Raw genomic sequence first — 20853 nt, 5'->3', positions numbered from 1 at the left:
TTTGCAAATCTTGAAACAAATAAAACGTTTTGAATTTGAAATTTATATTGAAGGTCTTCATTCATTCAATTCAAAGTTTGTCTGGGAACAAAAGTTGTGGCAAGACTCAGTTTAAATTACCATTCATTCAGTCTTTATTTCCCTTCACTAGAACTTTCCATGAATGACATGTTTACGAAGAAAAACTTGCGTGACACGTGATAAATTGATTATGGATAGTTTCTGAGATTATGGTAAAGGTACGAATTGTTGAACAAATATTCGAGTTTTCGTGTTATCCTGATATATTGTATCTATAAAAAATAAATTTGTCAACTATCATGACATAAATTAAATATTTACCCTAACCAACCTGGTTGCACGAACCTCTTAACAAAGACGCAACTCTGCTCTGTTATCATTCCAGTTCACGAGAGCTCATCCCTGCGAAGAAATTAACAAGTCAAATGACCCTCCACATCCTGCCCAGCCTGTTGACACCCACTATATCGTGGCCATGTCAGCTCTTCTCCAAGTTATCACATCAGTCAAGAATCACGAGACTCGCCACAGCCGGGCACGTGATCCGAACATCACGCGAGTTTGCTGCGCGTGATTCGCGAGGGCACAGCTGGTTATGCATTTCTTCGAAAAATGGCAAATTTTGCAAGTCAAAAATCAAGCCTTCGACAAAAATGGAAATGGGCTATTTTCGGATCGAATTGTGGGTGGTTGTGGGATTGGACTGTTTTGCCGAGTGTCGATTTGACGAATCGGTCTCTTCGGCGAATCCAGTTTTTGTTGACGATCTCAGCATTACGCTTTCGATGAAACAGCATTCGACGAATTGACCTACATTGATCTGACCAACTGAAACTCAAGAAAAGTGAAACTTCTTAAATTTCAATATGGATCGAGTTCAATGCGAACGCATGCTAAATTATGCAAAATGTAATCGAATTTGCTCGGCCTGCACAGAACTGTCTGGAAAATCCAAGCACGGGATTGTCCGCCGAAATTTCCCCCTGAAAAAAAAAAACGAAACAAAACAAGATTTCATACCTGCGAGGTGACTGACTTCCCCGGAGGTATTTCCGCACTAATAAAACTAATGCTTATTACCAAAGTAAACAAAGCTCGTAATGGAATTTCCGCCAACACAAACGGGTGTTTTTCCCCCGTCGGGGGCGTGTTAGCAAGTCAAATTTCCTGAAATCCTGTGTGTGTCCTTTTTTGGGCGGACAGGCAGTTAGTCAGGTAGATTTGGGTTTGTTCAAGATGCACTTGTTGTTGCGTTTTGAGGCTGGCAGGTGATTTATGGCAGGCTGCACTGGGAAAGTCCTGCGGCAAGTGTATTTACCCAAGGTTTGGGAATTTACGGAAATGTTGAAGGCAATAAAAAGGTGAGAAAATTGGGATGATTAGGAATTCCTGTTGCTGATTAGGTATTTCCTAGGGTTTTTCGAATTTTAACTTTGCTTTTGACCATCTTTATTAATCATTTATTAATATCCGATGTAATGATTAATATGTAACTAATTTGTATCTAATTTGAAACTTCGAGTTTCTCTCTAATTTAAGGTCAATTGTTTGCTATACCGTTTCAAATTACTTTCAAAATATTGGATAGCAGATATGGTTGGATTTAAGGTGATTTTTTGCGATTCATAAAAAAAATTGGGCAAGCTGATTACATTTTATTTCTTCCAAGAGTATTTTTTGGAAGATCGCAGTATTTACAATTTTTCTAATTTGTTCCTTTTTTAAAAAAATATTGAAAATAGTGATGAATCAGGCCGTTTGTAGAAATTATTCTTAGTGTAAAATGAAAATTTTAGAATTGCAGTATACTATGTTTTCAAGCTTTTGAATACATCTCATTATATTTTTTTCCAAAATATGCAAAAGGAGTGTTTGATAAGCTGAGTTGACATATCTAACCGTTGGCTATGACTTACTGATTAAATATATTTTTAGCAAAATAAATTTTCACATTCTCAATTAAAAGGCATTTTACCTATTTTTTTAAATCAAGTTATTAAATCAATTTGATTCAACAATAATGAACATCGTCTTGAACATTATTGCTCTAAATTGGAATGATAAAATATGTATTTATTTTGCTTTGATATTTAACTTAGCTATAATAAGTTTATGTTCAACCAAATACAATATTGTAATGGGTTAGTTTCATAAGATTTTTTTTTAAATAAATCTGATTGAATATTTGTTTAATTTATTCAAGAATAATTGAGAATCAGGATAACACTAAATTTAAATTTTAAACTGATAATTAGTTGAAATATTTTTATTTTATTTAAAATAATTTAATGAATCGAATCAATTCATCAATTTAATTGATATAATTTAATGAATCGAATCATTTGTTTATTCATTGCAGGATACAACTTGTCATGTATTAAGCTGCGTTGAATTATAAATTATTATTTGTTTTATTTTTTGCAAATCATATTTAAGCAATTGTCAAAATGATTACTAAGACAAAATTCAAAAAAAATGAATTTATTTTTAAATGGGTTCTTTTCATCAGTGATTAAAAAAACCTAATAATTCGAACGGTCCTAAAATGGTTCAAACTAGAGTACAATCCGTAGGTAGAATAATTGGTCTATCGATAATTTGTAAAATAAATATTATTTTACATTGTTTCTCAACTTAACTTTTGAAACATAATAAAAAATGAAGGTATGCAAACATTTTCGTTTTAAATGGTTAAAAATCGCCAAGTTCTAGGAGTACAATAATTTAAAAAAATATATGAATTTTTCGGTTGAAATATATTGAAAAGCTGATATTTCATTTTCAGGTGCTTGATCAACTTTAAAATTTAAAAGATTTTTAACTATTTTTAAATGGACCAGATAGTTGTAAACTCATTGACTATAAAGTTTTAGAAAAAAAGAAAAAAGAAATGTTTCAAAACAAAAAAACATATATGAGGAGTTTTTTGAAAAGTTTGGTTGGCCAGGTTAGGCCGTTGCAAATATTTTTTGAAGTTCATGTTATTTTCTCATGTACCATGAATATTTTTTAAATATTTTTTGAGCTACAGATAAAAATATTTTATGGAGAAAATCATTGACCTTCATCAAATTCTATAACAGTCCAGACTCGATTATCCGAAACCTCGGAAAAAATTCACTTCGGATAATTGAATCTTCGAGCAATCGAAACACGAAAAAGCATGTTTTTTTTTCATTGTCATTATTTCATGGTCGAATTTAAGTATGACTCATAAACTTCTAAGATGATAAAAGTAAGAAAATTAAATAATACGAAAAATAAATTTTTGGTCGTGTTTTCATTATCCGAAGTCCCATACAAAACTTCGAATAATCGAGGCTTCATATAATTGAATCTGGACTGTAATCCACAAGCAGCCTTCATGTTTTAACTTTTGGTCTGATTTCCGATGTCATCTAATATCGTTTAAAGTTTTTATTCTTAAAAAAAACTAACAAATTTGAAGATATTTTAAATATTAAAGTCTTTGATTATTGTTGAAAGATAAAAATATAACCGTTTCTTGGCCTTCAAATTATTTTGTTTTTATTTTATGCAACAATTTTAAATTCAAAGAAATAGTAACGCCGAAAAATGAAGTATCCCTTCATCAAATTCCAATCATTCACAACAACAATCGATCTATTTTCTATGGTCACGCACAATTCAAAGCGCTTCCGGTCAACGGTTCAAGAAATAAAAATTAATTACTGTTTGTTTGCAGTTTCCAGTGAAAAGCCCGATTTCTGACGGGTTCCAAAATTTTCAGAGAAATGCCACCAGACAACAATTTCACCTGCCCTTTTTTCGGCTTAGATCGATGTAATCTTTTTTGGCGAAACAAAAGCTTCTTATAGAACTGCAGGTTTCTTCCGATTTTTTTGTGGAATTTGGGTCATGGGTCAGTCTGCAAAAAGACAAGTTTGATTTCCGAAATTACCTGCCTTGAAATTTGATTCTTCATCCAAAAAAAAGGAGAGAAAAATGCCTAAGAGAACCCTAAACGGAAGCACGGATGATCCCAACCCAAGCTAAAAAAAGGAGAAACCTGTACAGCACACCTGAACCCATAAAGTTCCAGCTGATTACCTTCATTAGCAAGCAAAAAAAATCACAATTTCAAAAGGGAGCGGAAGCAGACCGGAATTTCCTTCCAACAGAAACGCTCACACAAGTGCAGCCTTATAAAAAGTAATGCAAATCACCCACACAAAATGCTCACAAAAGAAATCGAAGGATTCACTTGTTGAAAGGCAAGGAAATCCTGCAGCGAACGACACGAAACGAAACGAGAGCGGAAGGAAGTTGCAGAACACAAGAGACGGAGAGAAATCGGCAGACGACGAACGCAATGCGAAGCGAAGAATGGTGTGAAGCGGGAGACGGCAAACGTTGAAGTGAAAAGAACAGGAAATTTAATTTTTCAGTATAAAATTGATTGTTTTATTTTGTCTTTTTTGTGTTGATTTTTTTGTGTCTTTTTCTTCTTATTTTATAAAAATTCTTAAACACTAAACAATGAAAACAAAATATATTAGGTTTCTGCTTACGAGCTAAACTACAGTAAATGTACAATTGTGTGTGTGTGTGTGAAAATATCTTCTTTTTATAGAGAGAGCTTAGGAAAATTTGTATCAAAACGTTTCTTAACCCTAATTTGTCTTGTTTGTTCGCTTACGAGAATGGCTGTTTGAAATGCATCAGTTTTCAGTTAAGCTGTTCTTGCTCCGATATGTAAAGGCACATTTTTCACTTGTGGCATGGCATTTTAGTCCATTAGTTATAACCTTCCGATTTGTTGTGGTCTTCACCCTAACACTACTGCGCAGGAATTTCATACAACTGAGATCCTTTTTGAAAAGAGAGTTTTTGTTCCGATTACACGCGCTAAACTAAAGATTTACAAATAAAAATGCTACGTTTACACGAGGAAATTAGAGAAAATAAAAATTACGCTAAACTGACTAGCTTAGAAACTTTCGTTTTTCAAAAGTGTGTGTGTGTGATTAATTGATTGTTCCCCGCACGCGGGGAAGCGACCAGCAGTAACTCTCCGAAAAAAATAATAAAAGGTAAAATAAATAAAAACTTGCTACAAACTAAAAAACAAATTTCTTTTCGAGCAAACGCCAAATTTGCTCGACCTGTTTTTGGTAATTTTTGTCCACGTGAAACTCTCGACGAAAGAAACTTGAAAATAGATTTAACTTATCTCGACGAATAAATAAACTATTTACAGTGTACACTCGCGCTCTCTCTCTCTGTTACACTTCACACTGTGAAGATAGCACTCGTTCAATTCACTTGGTTCGGCAAGTCGCCAAGTCGTGGCGCGATCGCTCGCACCTTGGCAATGAGTTTGTTCAGTCTTTTGTTGATTGGATGATGATGACGGGGGCGGGACACTTAGTACACGGCGATGTTGTTGTGGGGCAGCACCGTCGTCGGGATGAACTTTTCGTCCTGGGACTCGGAAGCGGAGCTGGAGCCGCCCATTCCCGGACATCCGGTTTCGTTGTGCTTGGTGAGGAGGGGCAGGCGGGAGAAGGACTTGGTGCAGGAGGGGCACTTGAAGCGCTTGACGTCCTCGTGGGTCTGCTGGTGGGCTCGGAGGTTGGACCGGTCGGCGAAGGCCCGCGAGCAGAGCTTGCAGACGAAGGGCTTCTCGCCGGTGTGCGTCCGGATGTGGCCCTGGAGCAGCCACGGCCGGGAGAAGGCCTTATCACAGAGGTTGCACTTGCAGGGCAGGGTGTGGGTGCGGATGTGCATTTTCAGGGCGCCGAGAGTCTTGTACGGCTTGTCACACTCTTTGCACACGAAGATCTTCTGCGCTTGGTTGCCTTCGGCGGCCGGGCAGTGGAACTGCTGATGCTTTGAGAGGCCGGAGTAGGTGGAGTAGGACTTGCCACAGTCGGGGCACTGGTAGCGGGGGGCACCTCCTCCGGAGGAGGGCTTGTCACCGGACTTTTCACCTTTCACTTTCTGGATGTTGGAGCTGGAGGTTGACTTTTCGGTGAGGATCGATGGGGAAGAGGTGTTGTTGTTTTCCTCGGACACGGTTGAAGGACTCGAGCGGGCCGGGGACAGCGAGCGGTTGGAGGAGAGGTATGAGTTGAAGCTGGTGTGGCTGGAGGTGGGCGATAGCGAGGGATGATCTACAGGCATCATGAGCTGGTGATGATGGCTGAGACTGTATGGCATGTAGCGGTGCTGGCGCGCGTACGATTCCGACTTGATGATGTTGTTGTTCTGGTTGAGTCGGAGTTCGGTCGCGGGGTAGGCCGGAACCATGGTCGGCGGTGAGACCGACTCCTGGCGGCCGCTGTACGGATGCGGTGGCGAGACGGAACTCTCGCGCTGGCCGTACGGGGACAGCGGTTCCGAGCGGGGTGGCGAGATGTGGTGGTGGTACAGCTGGCTGTATAGATCCGTTGGGTACTGCATGGCGTATGGGAAGTGGGGATAGGCGGAGTACACGTTCGGGGCGGATTTGTAGTAGTTGTGGAGTGGTTCCGCCGGGGAGGAAGCGGGCGAGCGGGACGTGGGGAAGTAGATCGACGGGTGCGATCCGTAGATTGGGGTGGGCACGGAAATGGGAGACTTGGTTTCGCAGGGATCGGGCGAGGAGGAGGGTGGTGGCGTTGGCAGAGTGTCCTCTGCCTTGATGATCACCGGCACCGGAGACTCGGAGCGAGCCTTTTTCTTCATGGACAGATCCTCTGGCTTTGTGCTCAGGTTCTCTGGTTCCATGTCTGATTCATCTGTAAATTAAGAGAAGAGAAAGGTTTGGTTAGTACTGATCACCCTTTTTTCAAATCAGACAATTTTTCATCAAAACTTAAAATTTTGATATTTCCAAAGATAAAGAAGCAAAGGACAATTACCATTTTTAGCCGGTTCCTCGTGCATGTAGACGGGCCGCTTCTTGAGCGGGCAGTGGCTGTAGTTCTTCTGCATGATTGATGTTGGCATAATTCACTGTGTCTTTACACTCCCAAAACTGCTGCGCTGCGCTACTCCCAAGTAGCACGCTCTTCACGATTGTTCTCGAATTCTTTGCACTTTCAAACGGTGTTTTTGTATCACTTAATCCTTGTCGATTCCATTCAGAGAATGTTCCCAATTTACGATCACTGATCACTTAATCCTTAGTAGGCTGCGACACGATTCAGCTTCCAATGTGATGCATGCGCAACGAGCTCAAACGAACGACTGATCCTGGCCGTTGCTGCGCGCGTCCACAAAACACACTCACTTTACGAAACTCCGAAACACACTCGAAAACTTCGAATAATAACCGAAAGAGGCGAAGAAAGCAGAATGCGCCCGATCGTGGTCGGTAAAATAAAATGTAAAGAAAAGTGTGGAAAAGGTTGTTCTCGGTACGGCAAGTGAGCCTCGAATGATGTTCGGTTCCACTTCGGGTCCCTTATTTATAGCTAAGCCGAACGCCGCCGTGGACTTCCCCTGCGAGGGTGCACCGCTCGTTCGGGTTTTTCCCCTCAGCGACGAAGCAGGCGGCGAAGCAAGCGAACGAGACGAAGAAGGAACAAACAAACAAGTCGTCGTCGTCGCAGCAGGCCAGGTGTTGCAGCTGTTGGGGTGTCTGTCTGTCTGTGCTGTGCACAGCACGTGCCTTTGCACCAATCGCCGGGCCTGCTTGGATAAGGTGATCAACGACGAAGACGGTGCACGGTGCGATCGCGTAAAGTGGGTGGAGTCTTTGCCGGGCCGCGTCTTCGGCTGAGACTGCCCGGAGTAGTGGGGGAAGGCCCGTGCAGGTGGAAGCGTTCGGGCCCGCGCTCGGGTCTTTCCGCAGGGGAAGACCGGCAAAGACGGCTTCGTGTCTGCGTCGGGGCCTGCTTTGTTTTGGTACAGGGGGCTTTCATTCAGGTTTACGCCGGTGGTGCGCTATGTGCAATGGCCGGTGTCGCGAGGGGCGAGAGTGCGAGTTGTTTTTCTTCTATTTTTAAACTCTCCTCTCTTCGTGCGGTGTCTTTTCTCCGCGCTTGTCGCGACAGGATCGCGCGTACAATATGGATCAACGACTGTTACGGAATAACAAGTTTCTTTCGGCGCCGCCACCAACTTCGGTGGAGCTTCGGCTCGCGCGGTTTCGGTCCGCGAGAGAGGCTCTCTCTCTCTCTCGTGGGGGGATTTTAGCGGGGACGAGCGCGAGCGCGATCCAGTACGAACGCGAACGTTCGTGCTGCACGGTCTCTGCGCGATCCAAGAAGGCGCCGAAGCGCCGAAGGGAGTTGGCTCAACTGGTCGAAAAGACTTTAAATCGTAAAACATTAAAAATCATTTTTTTCCGCCAAAATTTCACCAACAACCAAAGATGTCACCCTCGAAACACCTTTTCAAAAATCAATTTGGTACCTGAACCACCCAAAAATATATCTCTCCCTTTAAAGAGAGTGACACACAAATCACAGTGTCAAACACCGGGCTTTCAAAATTCAGCACAAAGAACCGTTCCGTTTTTCGGGTCTGCAGCCGGTCCCTTCCAAACAGCTGTGTTCAGTTGAAATCCTTGTGCAATATGTCCGAAACAAAAGGTTGAGTGTGTGTGTGTGCGTGTGTCTGTTGGGTGTTCTGATTTTGTGTGTCGCGTTGCACCGGGCGTAATCCTGGCAATTAATAACGCTTTTTTCTTGTTGGCTTGCTAGCCGGAAAACGGGAAGTCCTGACGGTCGACGACGCGATTGTCCGTGTCTAAAGGGAAGCGATGGCTCAGTGCTCTGCTCGTTTTGGGCGAAGTTTTTGTTGGGGTGTTTAGGATGAAGAGGAATTTACGGAGGAAAACTAGGAGCGCGACAAAGCTAGGAAGTTTCTTCCGGTTTCGGTGTTTGCGAAGGGAAATGGAGGGAGGATTTGTGTGTGTATGGACGGAAGAGTTTTTGAGAACGGTATTTTTGACAGAAATGGTCAGTACAGGATTTCGGGGAAGTGATGAAATGTGATTTATGAATTCCTAGAATTGCTAAAATATAAGACATTTTGATGCTGCATTCAAGACGCATTGAACATCTAAAAATAGCTGATTAAAACAAAAATGTGCATCAATTGAACAGAGAAAATTTATAAGATAATCATTCTGATTGTTTTATGATTAATTGCTGAATTTAGGCCGTTGCTAATATTTTTTTAAAGTTTATGTCCCTCGACTCTGAACAAACTCGAGGGGGAGGGCGATTAAAGTTTTAAGATTTGGATAAAAAAGGGTTTAAAATGCATTTTACACACGTCCCGTTGCTTTCCAATCATTTGTTATCAAAATTTCAATGTATTGAAGGATTTTTTTTTTGGCTAGAAAAAAAACTTTTAGTAGATCTTTACATTGGTATTTCTTACAATTAAAATGTATTCAAGGAAGTTCAAACATGCTAAATAAGTTTATATACGCAGGGAAATGCTTTGTTCATTTCAGCAGTGTTTGCCTAATTATTGATGTCCGAGATTCTTCTGAATCATATTCAAACTGATTCTGGGCACTTTCATTGTCTTGCTTTTACATGAATCACATTCATTTTTTTTTGCACGGAAAAACAATGGTTTTTAAAATCACTTTTCGTCACGAAAATTGATTTCCAACAAAACAAATCATTTCTTCAGAATTTATTTAAAAATTAAAAAAAAAATGTTTCTACACATTGGTTTTTAACATCTAACAAACTAAATTAACTTTTTAAAGAGGCCTATTTTTTTATTTTTCAATGTTAGGCTAGATTGAAATCTTTATATATTTTTTGAATTTAAAAGTGCAGAAAATCTCGCAACATTTCCATTGTTAACATTGAAAATTGGACCATAAATTCCCGAGATATATCTTGATCAAAAAACAAGGGCTAATAGGGACCTTAAGCTCTATGTCTATTTTGTATATAAAACGGTAAAAAACACAATCAAATCGATTTCTGATCACCTTTTTGACATTTTAACGCAAACAAAATTAGACAAGTCAACATTTTATTATGGAAAAGCTATGATCCTCCTTGGGACAAGCTGTCAAGTAGGATTGTTTCTGTCAAGACAAAAATTTTGAAAATTGAATCAGAAAATTCATTCCTTTGCAGTCAAAATGGTCATTGTACTCAGAAAAATAAACCCTCTCGTTGTGGACAGTTATATAATAAATTTAAGCTTAATTTTAGGACCCAATTGAGCAACACCGAGAAAATATATTTGTTCAGTTTTTTTTTCTTTTTTTTCTATCTTTTCATGGCCATGTCTCAGAAGCAAATGCCGTATAATAAAGTTTTTAATAGCAAAATGTAGGAAATAATATTTTTGTTTCGAAATGGGCAATCTTGAGCATTATTTTAAAATTCAAAAACTCCGACTTTTACTAAACTTACTTTTAATAAAAAATTTCACAAAACTACGTATTTTCGAAAATAAAATACTAAAAATTTCCGCTTTTACAATGTGGGTATCAAACGATCGGAATTTTTCCATAAATTTTGAAAGTTATTAAAAAAATGAAAATTCTCAAAATTTTCACAAAACTACGTATTTTGAAAACAAAATTGATTTGATTATTTGATACCCACATTGTAAAAACTGAAATTTTGAAAAGTTTTACAAACATTATTACATTCGAAATGTATGAAAAAATACAATCGTTTGATACCCACATTGTAAAAACGTTAATTTTGTGTATTTTATTCGAAAATACGTAGTTTTGTGAAAAATTGGAGTATTTTTTCAAAATGTTGTTATTATATTCGAAATGTATGAAAAAAAACCCGATCGTTTGATATTCATATTGTAAAAATTAAAATTTTGAGTATTTTCTACCAAATTTGTTATTATATCCGAAATGTATGAAAAAACCTGATCATTTGATACAGTCATCCCACATATTCGGAACACCCACAAATTCGGAACACTTTTATGATAATTTGTCAATAGCATGCCAAAAGTAGCTTTTTTGTCGACCCTACTGTTTTTAGAACCTTTATTTGGACATTATCTTGCTATTTCACTAGTAAAAGTAGTACTTTTTGAACAAAAAACTTCATTCCAAGACTATTTTGTTCAGAGCAGCAAAACACGGCCTCCAAATGGCCTGTTTCATAATTGTGGGATGTTATTGTGCCTCCCACAATTGTGGAACACCTGAATTTAACTGATATTTTCACAAAAAAAGTTATCAAACCACGTATAAAACATCACTATGCTTGAGTTTTATTGGTTTCAGTGTGAAAAGTCATTATTTGGTAATAAATATGTACTCCTGGAGAGATCCAAAGTTTGTTTACATTCGTAAGAAAAAAGTGTTCCGAATTTGTGGATTTCAAGGGTCAAAGTAATTCTTCAAAAACTTCATATAAAAGTTAAAATTTGCAGATGTTCGATACAGCATTCGAAAGAACGCAAGAAAAGCTTTCAAATGAAGGTAAAAGCGAACCATTAAGTTCAATTATCGATTTGCTATGATTTTTTGAACATTGGCCGATCTGGAAACCGTTCCGAATATGTGGGATGACTGTACCCATTTTCCAATAACAATAAATTTTTTGATTCTTTAGAGAAAAAAAAAGCATTTTCAAAATACAGGAAAAATACGTATTTTGTGAAAATTTTCATGAAATAATAGTTTTAATGGATAAAAGACATCATCCCGATTCCAAAACACTATAATTTTTTGATGTTTGCATGATTTTTCATACGATTAAAGCCAATGGCTCCCATATAGCCAAAAACCCATAAGCTCTGTGCTTCAGTTAAGCACTGGGCCGTGCTTAACCGAGGCAGCTGAACAGTGCAAAACCGGGGCAGTGCAAAACTGAGGCATGACTGTATAGCTTTCGCACTCCTATCGTCTTTAGGTTGATTCAAGGGACGAAAACTTTCAAAAATATGTTTGATATTGATCCTACTACAGGATGTTATAATACAAATATAGAACGCTCAGCATTAACAAAATCTTTTATTTAACTCTGAGTCGAGGTATGAACTATTTTAAAAGAGGGAGATTTTAATGGTGAAAACAGAAAGGATTTTTTCTGAAGAGGAAAAAATACAAAATTATCTGATGAGTCGGGAAAAAATCTGGCAGGTTTGCATTCCTATTTTTAATCTTTCATAAAGCATTTGAGTTCCATCGTCAATTAATCATTGGTTCCATTCACTAATAATTGTAATTGAATTAAATATGTTTGTTAGCAATCATATCGATATCTCCAAAATTGGCGCCAAAATGTGCCACAAGCCACGCTCCATCATAGAAGCGCGCCAAAATCATATCACAAATCTATACAACAACACCTTCCTCTACATAACAAGCTTCCGCATTGAATCAAGTCCAAATTGATGGCAAACATCCCGCTTCGCCCAGGTGCGTTTGCTTTCTAATCGAATCAGGAAGTACACCGCGCCGGCGTTTGTCAAATATTGACGGCCGCACATCAATTTGCATGCCAAGGCAAACCACGTGTAAAGCTCTCCCAGCAGATCAAGTGTGCTGCGATAAGAAAGATTCCAACGCACCGATAGGCAAGAGCCGGGGAAAAGCGCGCCAATTTCACCCCGAACCATTCAGCGAACGGGGGCGTTGCTTCAATTTGCACATGCGCACTCCCCTGTAATATCCGCAAGGTCTAACGACTTCAACGACGCCAGGGCAGGTGACACCATCATCAGCTGCAGACCCGGAGTCTGCGCAGTGTCCGGCCTCACGGACAATGGCAGCGAAAATAAACACTGAGCATTGATCTGAGGACATTTTGACGAATCCGTTCCGGTCGGCGTCCAATGGCCACCATTGGCTGACACAGTTCAATAGCGCGTTTTTCTCGGAAAAGTGACCGTTACCGTCCAGCCGAGCTTCTGGAAGAATAGCGCTGTGGTTTTCTTTTCAATCGTCCTTGCCAGCACCCAAAGGACCTTCCCCGGGTGCAGCTTGCGTGTTGACGACGTCTTCGAAGAGGGTGCCAAACTTGAAGAAAGAAAAAAACCCCGACAACTGCCGAGATTGAGCGTCTCCCCGTAAGGCAAGTGACCTCCTCGTCCTTTTAAAAGAGCCCTAGAGGAAAAGGTGTGCAGGAACCCCTGGCAAGCTGGTTGGGTTCAGGCCAGACTGGGCCGAGTCAACCGGGCGTTGCCTCGAGATGGGCAGATGTGTCGGAAGACTTGGGTTCTTTTTTTTTTGCTGTGTGTTCAATTACAATATTGTACCTTTGGTGCGCTGAAGGAGTCTTGAGCTAGAAAAGAACGTTAGAAAGCGCGCCAAATTCAGTTTAGTTTAGTTTTTTTTTTGCTATCAGAAGAAGTTGATTTAGAAATGCAACGTTCGGTGCCACCTTGACTCGAGGGCTTGAGGAAGTTTTGTCGTTTTTTGCGCACTAAAAGGAACTAACATGTGGAAAATGATTTCCGAGGGGGAAACATATGATTCCGGAGCGTGTCGGTAGGGAGGAAATTGATTGTGTAGCGAGATGCTTTTGAAAATAGTGCATCAAATCATGATGGCAGCTGACTGGGCTGCACATGTTTGTAATTGAATCAACAACCTCTATATTGTCTGGAATAAAGAACTCGCTTATTTGTACCCAGATCGTTGATTATTTTTTCACTAAAAAAAAACAATACATATGTTGATTTTTTGAAAGCAAAAAAGTACAAGCGTCGGAATAAATTGATAATAGTTAATTCAAAAACTAACTTAATCCACCTATGTGGTTGGAGCCTTCCTCACTTATTACCAACATTGGCTGATATGATGGTATTGGACAAAAATTTCATCTATTTTTTAGATCTGGGATAAAAAAAAATACATAAATATCACTTAAGTGGGCATATCTCGAGACAGGGTTGCCAGATCTTTAATATTTTGGACCCGTTGGAAAGGTCTTTTGATAACCTAACCAACGATAGGTCAGATGGGCCCAGACTTAGTTTACATACATTTAAGTGAGATCCGGCTTCTAAAAAGTACATCAATATCACTTAAGTGGCCATAACTTAAGACAGGGTTGCCAGATCTTCAATGTTTTAGGCTCGTTGGAAAGGTCTTTTGATAACCTAACCAATGATGGGTTAGACGATGGACCCGGACATAGTTTACATGAAAACACATTTTTATATTTAACTTTTGAACTACTTATCGAAACTTCAATCTGTATAAAACTCGATCTATGGGACCCTAAACCAAGTCGAATGCAACAGGTTCGGGTCAAATCGGTTCAGCTAGAGTTAAGAAACATGAGCTATTTTTTTGGTCACATACACACACACATACACACAGACAGTTTTCGATTCTGAGTTGATATGTATACATGAAGGTGGGTCTTCGACGTTTTTATACAAAGTTCATTTTTAGAGCAGGGTAATAGCCTTACCTTAGTACAGTCGTGCCTCGGTTCAGCACCGCATATGGGGGATGCAAAACCAAGCGTGCATAACCGAGGCACAGAGCTTATGGGATTTTGACTATATGGGAGACATTGACTTTAATCGTACGAAAAATCATGCAAACATCAGAAAATAACACAGTTTAAAAAAATAGTAATCCAGCTGCATGTAAAAGGCCTGGGTGTAAAATAAATATTGCATTATTCTTTGCAATGTTATGTGATTTTACACCCTGAAATATGTAGCCCATCAGTATGGGAAACCTACTTGACCGAAATGTCAAGTTCATATATGTGTTTATCTATACAACTTTTCATCGGTCTGATGGCCGAGTGGGCTAAGGCGCTAGTCCTTACTGTTGGTGCTGGGTTTGAATCCCGTCGGTTGCAACTTTTTTTTGTATTTCCAAAAAATGTACATGCAGTGTGTAATATTAAGTGTTTATTATGACGAAGGTGATGTGCAGGCTTTTGCATGCGTTTTTACCATCGGATTTTTTGCTGTGTATAGTGTTTTGGAATCGGGATGATGTCAGCTATCATTTAAAATTATAATTTCATGAAAGTTTCCACAAAAATACATATTTTTCCTGTGTGTGTGTGTGTGTGCAACCAACCAAACGGGACCACGCGGTTGCTTCTTACAAATTGAGTTGTTTCCATGTATTTTTTTTAGATCTACATTCTATACATGCAAATAACTCGCTTAGGCATTTGGAAGGTGTTAGCTCTGCCGAGCTTCGGTGACCCATTTCTACGCTGGCTAGCCGAGCGCGAGGTACTTCAGCTTTATCGACAAGCCCCGCCCTGAAGAACGTTTGGACCAAACGGATTCAAACGTTATTTAGAACTTCCGAACCCTTGTCAAATGGACAAGGACCCAGCGCGTATATAGTTGATAGTAACAGTATTCCTAATTCCAGTCATAGCTCACCAAGTCGCGAAGGCATAGTGGTTAGCATTTTTGCTTACCAATCCAAAGGACGAGGGATCGAACCCCGACTCGAGCGACTTTGATTTTTCGTTCATGTTCAGAGTTTCAAGATTTATATTTCCTATACTTTCTCGTTGGGAGCAGATGGGAATCGAACCCAGGACCATTCGCTTACAAAGCGAACACCGTGACCAGTAAGCCACGGCCGCTCCCTACAAAAATACATATTTTTCCTGTATTTCGAAAATGCATATTTTTTCTCTACACAAACCAAAAATTTATTGTTATTGCAATATGGGTATCAAATGATCAGGTTTTTTTTCATACATTTTGGATGTAACAATAACATTTTTAGAAAATACTCAAAATGTTCACAAAACTACGTAATTTCGAAAAAATACTCAAAATTTAAATTTTTACAATATGGGTATCAAACGATCGGGATTTTTCCAAACATTTCGAATGTAATAACAACATTTTTAGAAAATACTCATTTTTTTACAAAACTACGTATTTTCGAAAAAATACTCAAAATTTCAATTTTTACAATATGGGTATCAAACGATCGGGATTTTTTCATACATTTCGAATGTAATAACAACATTTTTAGAAAATACTCAAAATTTTCACAACACTACATATTTTCGAAAAAAATACTCTAAATTTCAATTTTTACAATACAGGTATCAAACAATCGGGATTTTTTCATACATTTCAAATGTAATAACAAAGTTTTTAGAAAATACTCAAAATTTTCACAAAACTACGAATTTAAAAAAAACCTCAAAATTTCCGTTTTTACACTGTGGGCATCAAACGATCGGGATTTTTTTTACATTTCGAATGTAATAACAACATTTTTAGAAAATATTCAAAATTTTCACAAAACTACGTATTTTCAAAAAAAAAATACTCAAAATTTCAATTTTCCCAATATGGGTATCAAATGATCGGGATTTTTTTTTATACATTTCGAATGTAATAACAACATTTTTAGAAAATACTCAAAACTTTCATAAAACTACGTATTTTTTTTAGAAAATACTCAAAATTTTCACAAAACTACGTATTTTCGAAAAAAAAATCAAAATTTAAATTTTTACAATATGGGTATCAAACGATCGGGATTTTTTCATACATTTCAAATTTAATAACAAAATTTTTAGAAAATACTCAAAATTTTGACAAAACACGAATTTTTGAAAATAAATACTCAAAATTTCCGTTTTTACAAACGATCGGGATTTTTTCATACATTTCGAAAGTTATTAAAAAATATACTAAAAATTTCCGGTTTTCACAAGAGGTATCAAATATTCGGGATTTTTTTATACATTTCAAAAGTTATAACACAAATTTGTGGAAATATCCAAATTTTCACAAAACTGTTTCCGATTTTTCTAAGGGACGACGGGACTTGAACCCGCAACCACCTCATTAGTACTGAGAGGCACCGCCAATTGTACCACTGAGGCCCTTGAGATTCTAAATATCTCAAACCACCGTAGTGCTACGTGTGACAGTTTGGTATCTATTCCAGCCTGAAAACAGTATATTTAGATCGCTTTGTGTTCATTTGGTATCGTGATAATCGTCGTCTCCTTCTGGCGAAATCCACTGAGCAGGAAGATTGAGACTATGCTTCAATTTAATTTAAAAGGTCATATTGTAAAAACGGAAATTTTGAGTATTTTTTATAAAAAAAACGTAGTTTTTGTGAAAATTTGGAGGATTTTCAGAAAATATTGTTATTACATTCGTAATGTATGAAAAAATCCCGATCGTTTGATACCCACATTGTACGTAGTTTTGTGAAAATTATGAGTATTTTCAAAAAATTTTGTTATAACACTCGAAATGTATGAAAAAATTCCGATCATTTGATAACCACATTGTAAAAACGGAAATTTTTAGTACTTTTTTTTCAAAAAATCATAGTTTTGTGAAAATTTTGAGTATTCTCAAAATTAGTTTGATACTTATATAGTAAAAATTGAAATTTTGAGTATTTTTTCGAAAATACGTACTTTTGTGAAAATTTTGAGTATTTTCTAAAAATGTTGTTATTACATTCGAAATGTATGAAAAAATTCCGATCGTATGATACCCATATTGTAAAAATTTAAATTTTGAGTATTTTTTCGAAAATACTTAGTCTTGAGAAAATTTTGAGTATTTTCTAAAAATGTAATTGTTACATAAAATGTATGAAAAAACCTCATTTGGTACATATATTGCAATAACAATATATTTTTGGTTTCTTAAGAGAAAAAAAAATGCATTTTCAAAATACAGGAAAAATACGTATTTTTCTAATCTAATCTAATCTAACCCTAGCGCAGCCAGTCTTTCGAGGGCATCCTGGAGAATGCCTTAGGTTGATTGACGCCTAGCATCTTCTTGTCATTATCAACATTTGCAGTGCGCCATTGCATTAACATGCATTGAAACATCACAAACGTCGAAACGGCCAGGCCAACTGCGTAAAGTTAACCGCAAAGATGATTCGTTGAATTGGATTGAGTTTGAACACGAATGTTCAAACAGCAATACATTTCTGAATCTACAGGGGAGGAAGAAACGTGGGGATCCCCCGCTCACGTTGCAGGAAAAATACGTATTTTTGTGAAAATTTTCATGAAATAATAATTTTAATGGATAGCTGACATCATTTCGATTCCAAAACACTATAATTTTTTGATTTTTGCCTGATTATTCATAGAATTATAGCCAATATTAATGTCTCCCATATAGCCAAAATCCTATAAACTCTGTGCTTCAGTTAAGCACTGGGCCGTGCTTAACCGAGGCAGCCGAACGGTGCAAAACCGGGGCAGTGCAAAACCGAGGCGTGCAAAACCGAGGCATGACTGTATTTCAGTGGTTCTATTTTTGACTGTAGACATAACTGTATTGTAACCTGTAACCGAAATACCATTCTCAAAACAAGTTGAAAATCTACCCTTCCAAGCACAATCGTGCTATTTTCACTCCACTTCCCAGTAAAACCGTCACCATCAACTGGTAAAGCGTTCGTTTTCACAAAATATATCATTAGGAAAATAATAACGACTCCCAACAGCAGTCTCGTTCGTTTCGGCTCGAGGCCATCTAATTCGGCATGTCCTCATCATCATCGATCGGTACTGCAAAAGGGGACGCCGCCACTGCTGCTAGCAGGTCAGATCCAACGTGACGGCATTTGAGGGCCTCAAACAGCCCACAGGGCTAAATCCAAACCGCGCGTCGTTTGGCGTAATCGAACCGGTTTATTTTCTGGTACAGTACCTGGTCCAGGATGGCCACACATTGAACTAAACAAGGTTCTGCAGCACCAAACGCACCGACGTGACGCCACCGCCGACGATGACTTAGTCGGTTTGGGAGGAGTTCTCTGGAAACTTGGTTTTGTACAATTTTGCCCCTGTCGTTTGTCTAAATTACTTTAGTAGGTATTTAGTATTTCAAATACACAACACGACATTTTTGAAGTTGAAGTCAGTAAACGCTTCAGTTTCATCAAGGTATGATAGATTCGAGCACCCTAAACACGCTCCAATTGACAGAATTTAACATTATAGAATTTTCTTCAGATAAATAAAATTTAAAATTTCGGAATCATCTCAAACAACCATGCGTACTCCCTAATTTATTTTTTGACGGAAACTCACCAAAATTCAATTCTGTCCATTGGAGCACGTTCAGGGAGTTCAAATCTATCATACCATGTCGAAACTGAAGCGTTTACTGACATCAACTTCAAAAATGTGGAGTTGTGATTATCAACATCAACATAAACAAGAAAAATTACAGTTAAATGACAATTCCACAGAGAACTCACTTTGTACATTATTAGCTTTCGGGCATCACCGGGGCCATCTCACTTACGGCTCCAGGACGGTTCAGCTGCCGCGTGGTGGCCACTCCGCCCTCTGCAGGCCGAAACTGGTTCGTCGGATGGCGCGGGCACATTATGCATAACGAGGAAGCGATGCGAAATGAAAAACCTACAAGTCTATTATGATTTCAATTTGTACGTACTCCCGGATCGGTTGGAGGGACTGCTCAAGGTGCAGGGGTGAAGCGAAAAAAAAAAACGAACGCGAGTGAATAAAATAATTTGCCTCTGGTTGTCGGCTTAGAAACGGTGATCAAGATATGCACTGGGCTGGCCGTATGGTTGGTGGAGGGTGAAGGGATTAAAACAAGTTGGAATCTGAACAACAGCTAAGGGAGAGGAGGGTGGTTGGTGGGATGTTATTAAGTGTTGACGGATAACCGAAATTGTGCCTGATTTATGCTGGTCCTCTACGATGGGCGGGGAGGAACGAGGTGGCAGGAGCAGGTGGTGCTGGTGCGTTTCTGCCGCCGCAGGGTTTGAAATCTGTGTGTGCAAGGGAAGCCCGTTGAAAGTAACGGTATTTTGGCGCGTGGCGTCGGATTTGTAATGGATTTTAAGGGGTATCAATTATAGTTAATGTAATGGGATTGGATTTTGTTCTACTGGGGAAGGGAAAGCATAAAAAAGCCATGAGTATTAGATTTTAATTTATGAAATGTGCCTCTAACGTTCACAAAAATCATTCTACCAAAAAAAAAACAAGTGAAATTTCGTTTTTAACTCATGAGCAATTCTCTACCAAATCCGGAAATGGATTTTATTTGTATTTTTTGATTTGGCGCAAACTTTGTGGGGGCCTTCCCTATGACCAAATATGCTATTTTGTGTCATTGGTTCACCCATACAAGTCTCCATACAATTTTGGCAGCTGTCCATACAAAAATGGTATGTAAATATTCAAACAGCTGTAACTTTTGAGTGAATTTTTTGATCAATTTGGTGTCTTCGGCAAAGTTGTAGGTATTGTTGAGGACTTTTGAGAAAAAATAGGTACACGGAAAAAAAATTTGAGGATTTTTTTAACAACTTTTTTTTTTCCTAAAACTCAATTTCCCAAAATAAGTATTTTTTGATTTTCGAGATTTTTTGATATGTTTTAGGGGACAAAAATCCGCAACTTTTGAGCCATAGAAAAACATGGTCAAAAAACCTGCCGCCGAGTTATGAATTTTTGAAAAAATAGTGATTTTTGGAGTACTTTTCGATTGTAAATTCAATTTTGCATTAAAAAATAATGTCAAACTTGTTTTTGCATGAAACTTCGATTTTTTCCAAAAATCACTATTTTTTCAAAAATTCATAACTCGGTGGCAGATTTTTTGACCATGTTTCTCTATGGCTCAAAAGTTGCGGATTTTTGTCCCCTAAAACATATCAAAAAATCTCGAAAATCAAAAAATACGTATTTTGGGAAATTGAGTTTTAGTGAAAAAAAGTTAAAAAAATCCTTTAATTTTTTTCCGTGTACCTATTTTTTTCTCAATAGTCCTCAACAATACCTACAACTTTGCCGAAGACACCAAATTGATCAGAAAATTCACTCAAAAGTTACAGCTGTTTGAATATTTACATACCATTTTTGTATGGACAGCTGCCAAAATTGTATGGAGACTTGTATGGGTGAACCAATGACACAAAATAGCATATTTGGTCAT

The 20853-nt window shown here is 38.2% G+C and overlaps 1 protein-coding gene across 1 annotated transcript; it reads right to left on the bottom strand.

Moving 5' to 3' along the window:
- Positions 1-4417: 4417 nt before the first annotated feature.
- LOC120429678 (protein escargot-like) lies at positions 4418-7423 on the bottom strand. Its single transcript, XM_039594708.2, has 2 exons — positions 6888-7423; positions 4418-6764 (listed from the first exon to the last, which is right to left on the bottom strand). Exons 1-2 carry the CDS (start codon positions 6973-6975, stop codon positions 5410-5412), a joined length of 1443 nt encoding a protein of 480 aa, XP_039450642.1. The 5' UTR covers positions 6976-7423; the 3' UTR covers positions 4418-5409.
- Positions 7424-20853: the final 13430 nt, after the last annotated feature.

Source organism: Culex pipiens, chromosome 2, assembly GCF_016801865.2.
Source record: "Culex pipiens pallens isolate TS chromosome 2, TS_CPP_V2, whole genome shotgun sequence".
In the NCBI taxonomy this organism is placed as follows: domain Eukaryota; kingdom Metazoa; phylum Arthropoda; class Insecta; order Diptera; family Culicidae; genus Culex; species Culex pipiens.
The sequence above is the reverse complement of the archived record's forward strand: the minus strand, read 5'-3'. Positions and strand labels throughout refer to the sequence as shown.

Bases quoted from the DNA above. Each gene is read 5' to 3' on its own strand.
- LOC120429678 (XM_039594708.2), bottom strand. From the start codon at position 6,975: ATGCCAACATCAATCATGCAGAAGAACTACAGCCACTGCCCGCTCAAG. The intron at 6,765-6,887 runs GTAATTGTCCTT...CTTAATTTACAG, and splicing joins CGAGGAACCGGCTAAAAATG to ATGAATCAGACATGGAACCA.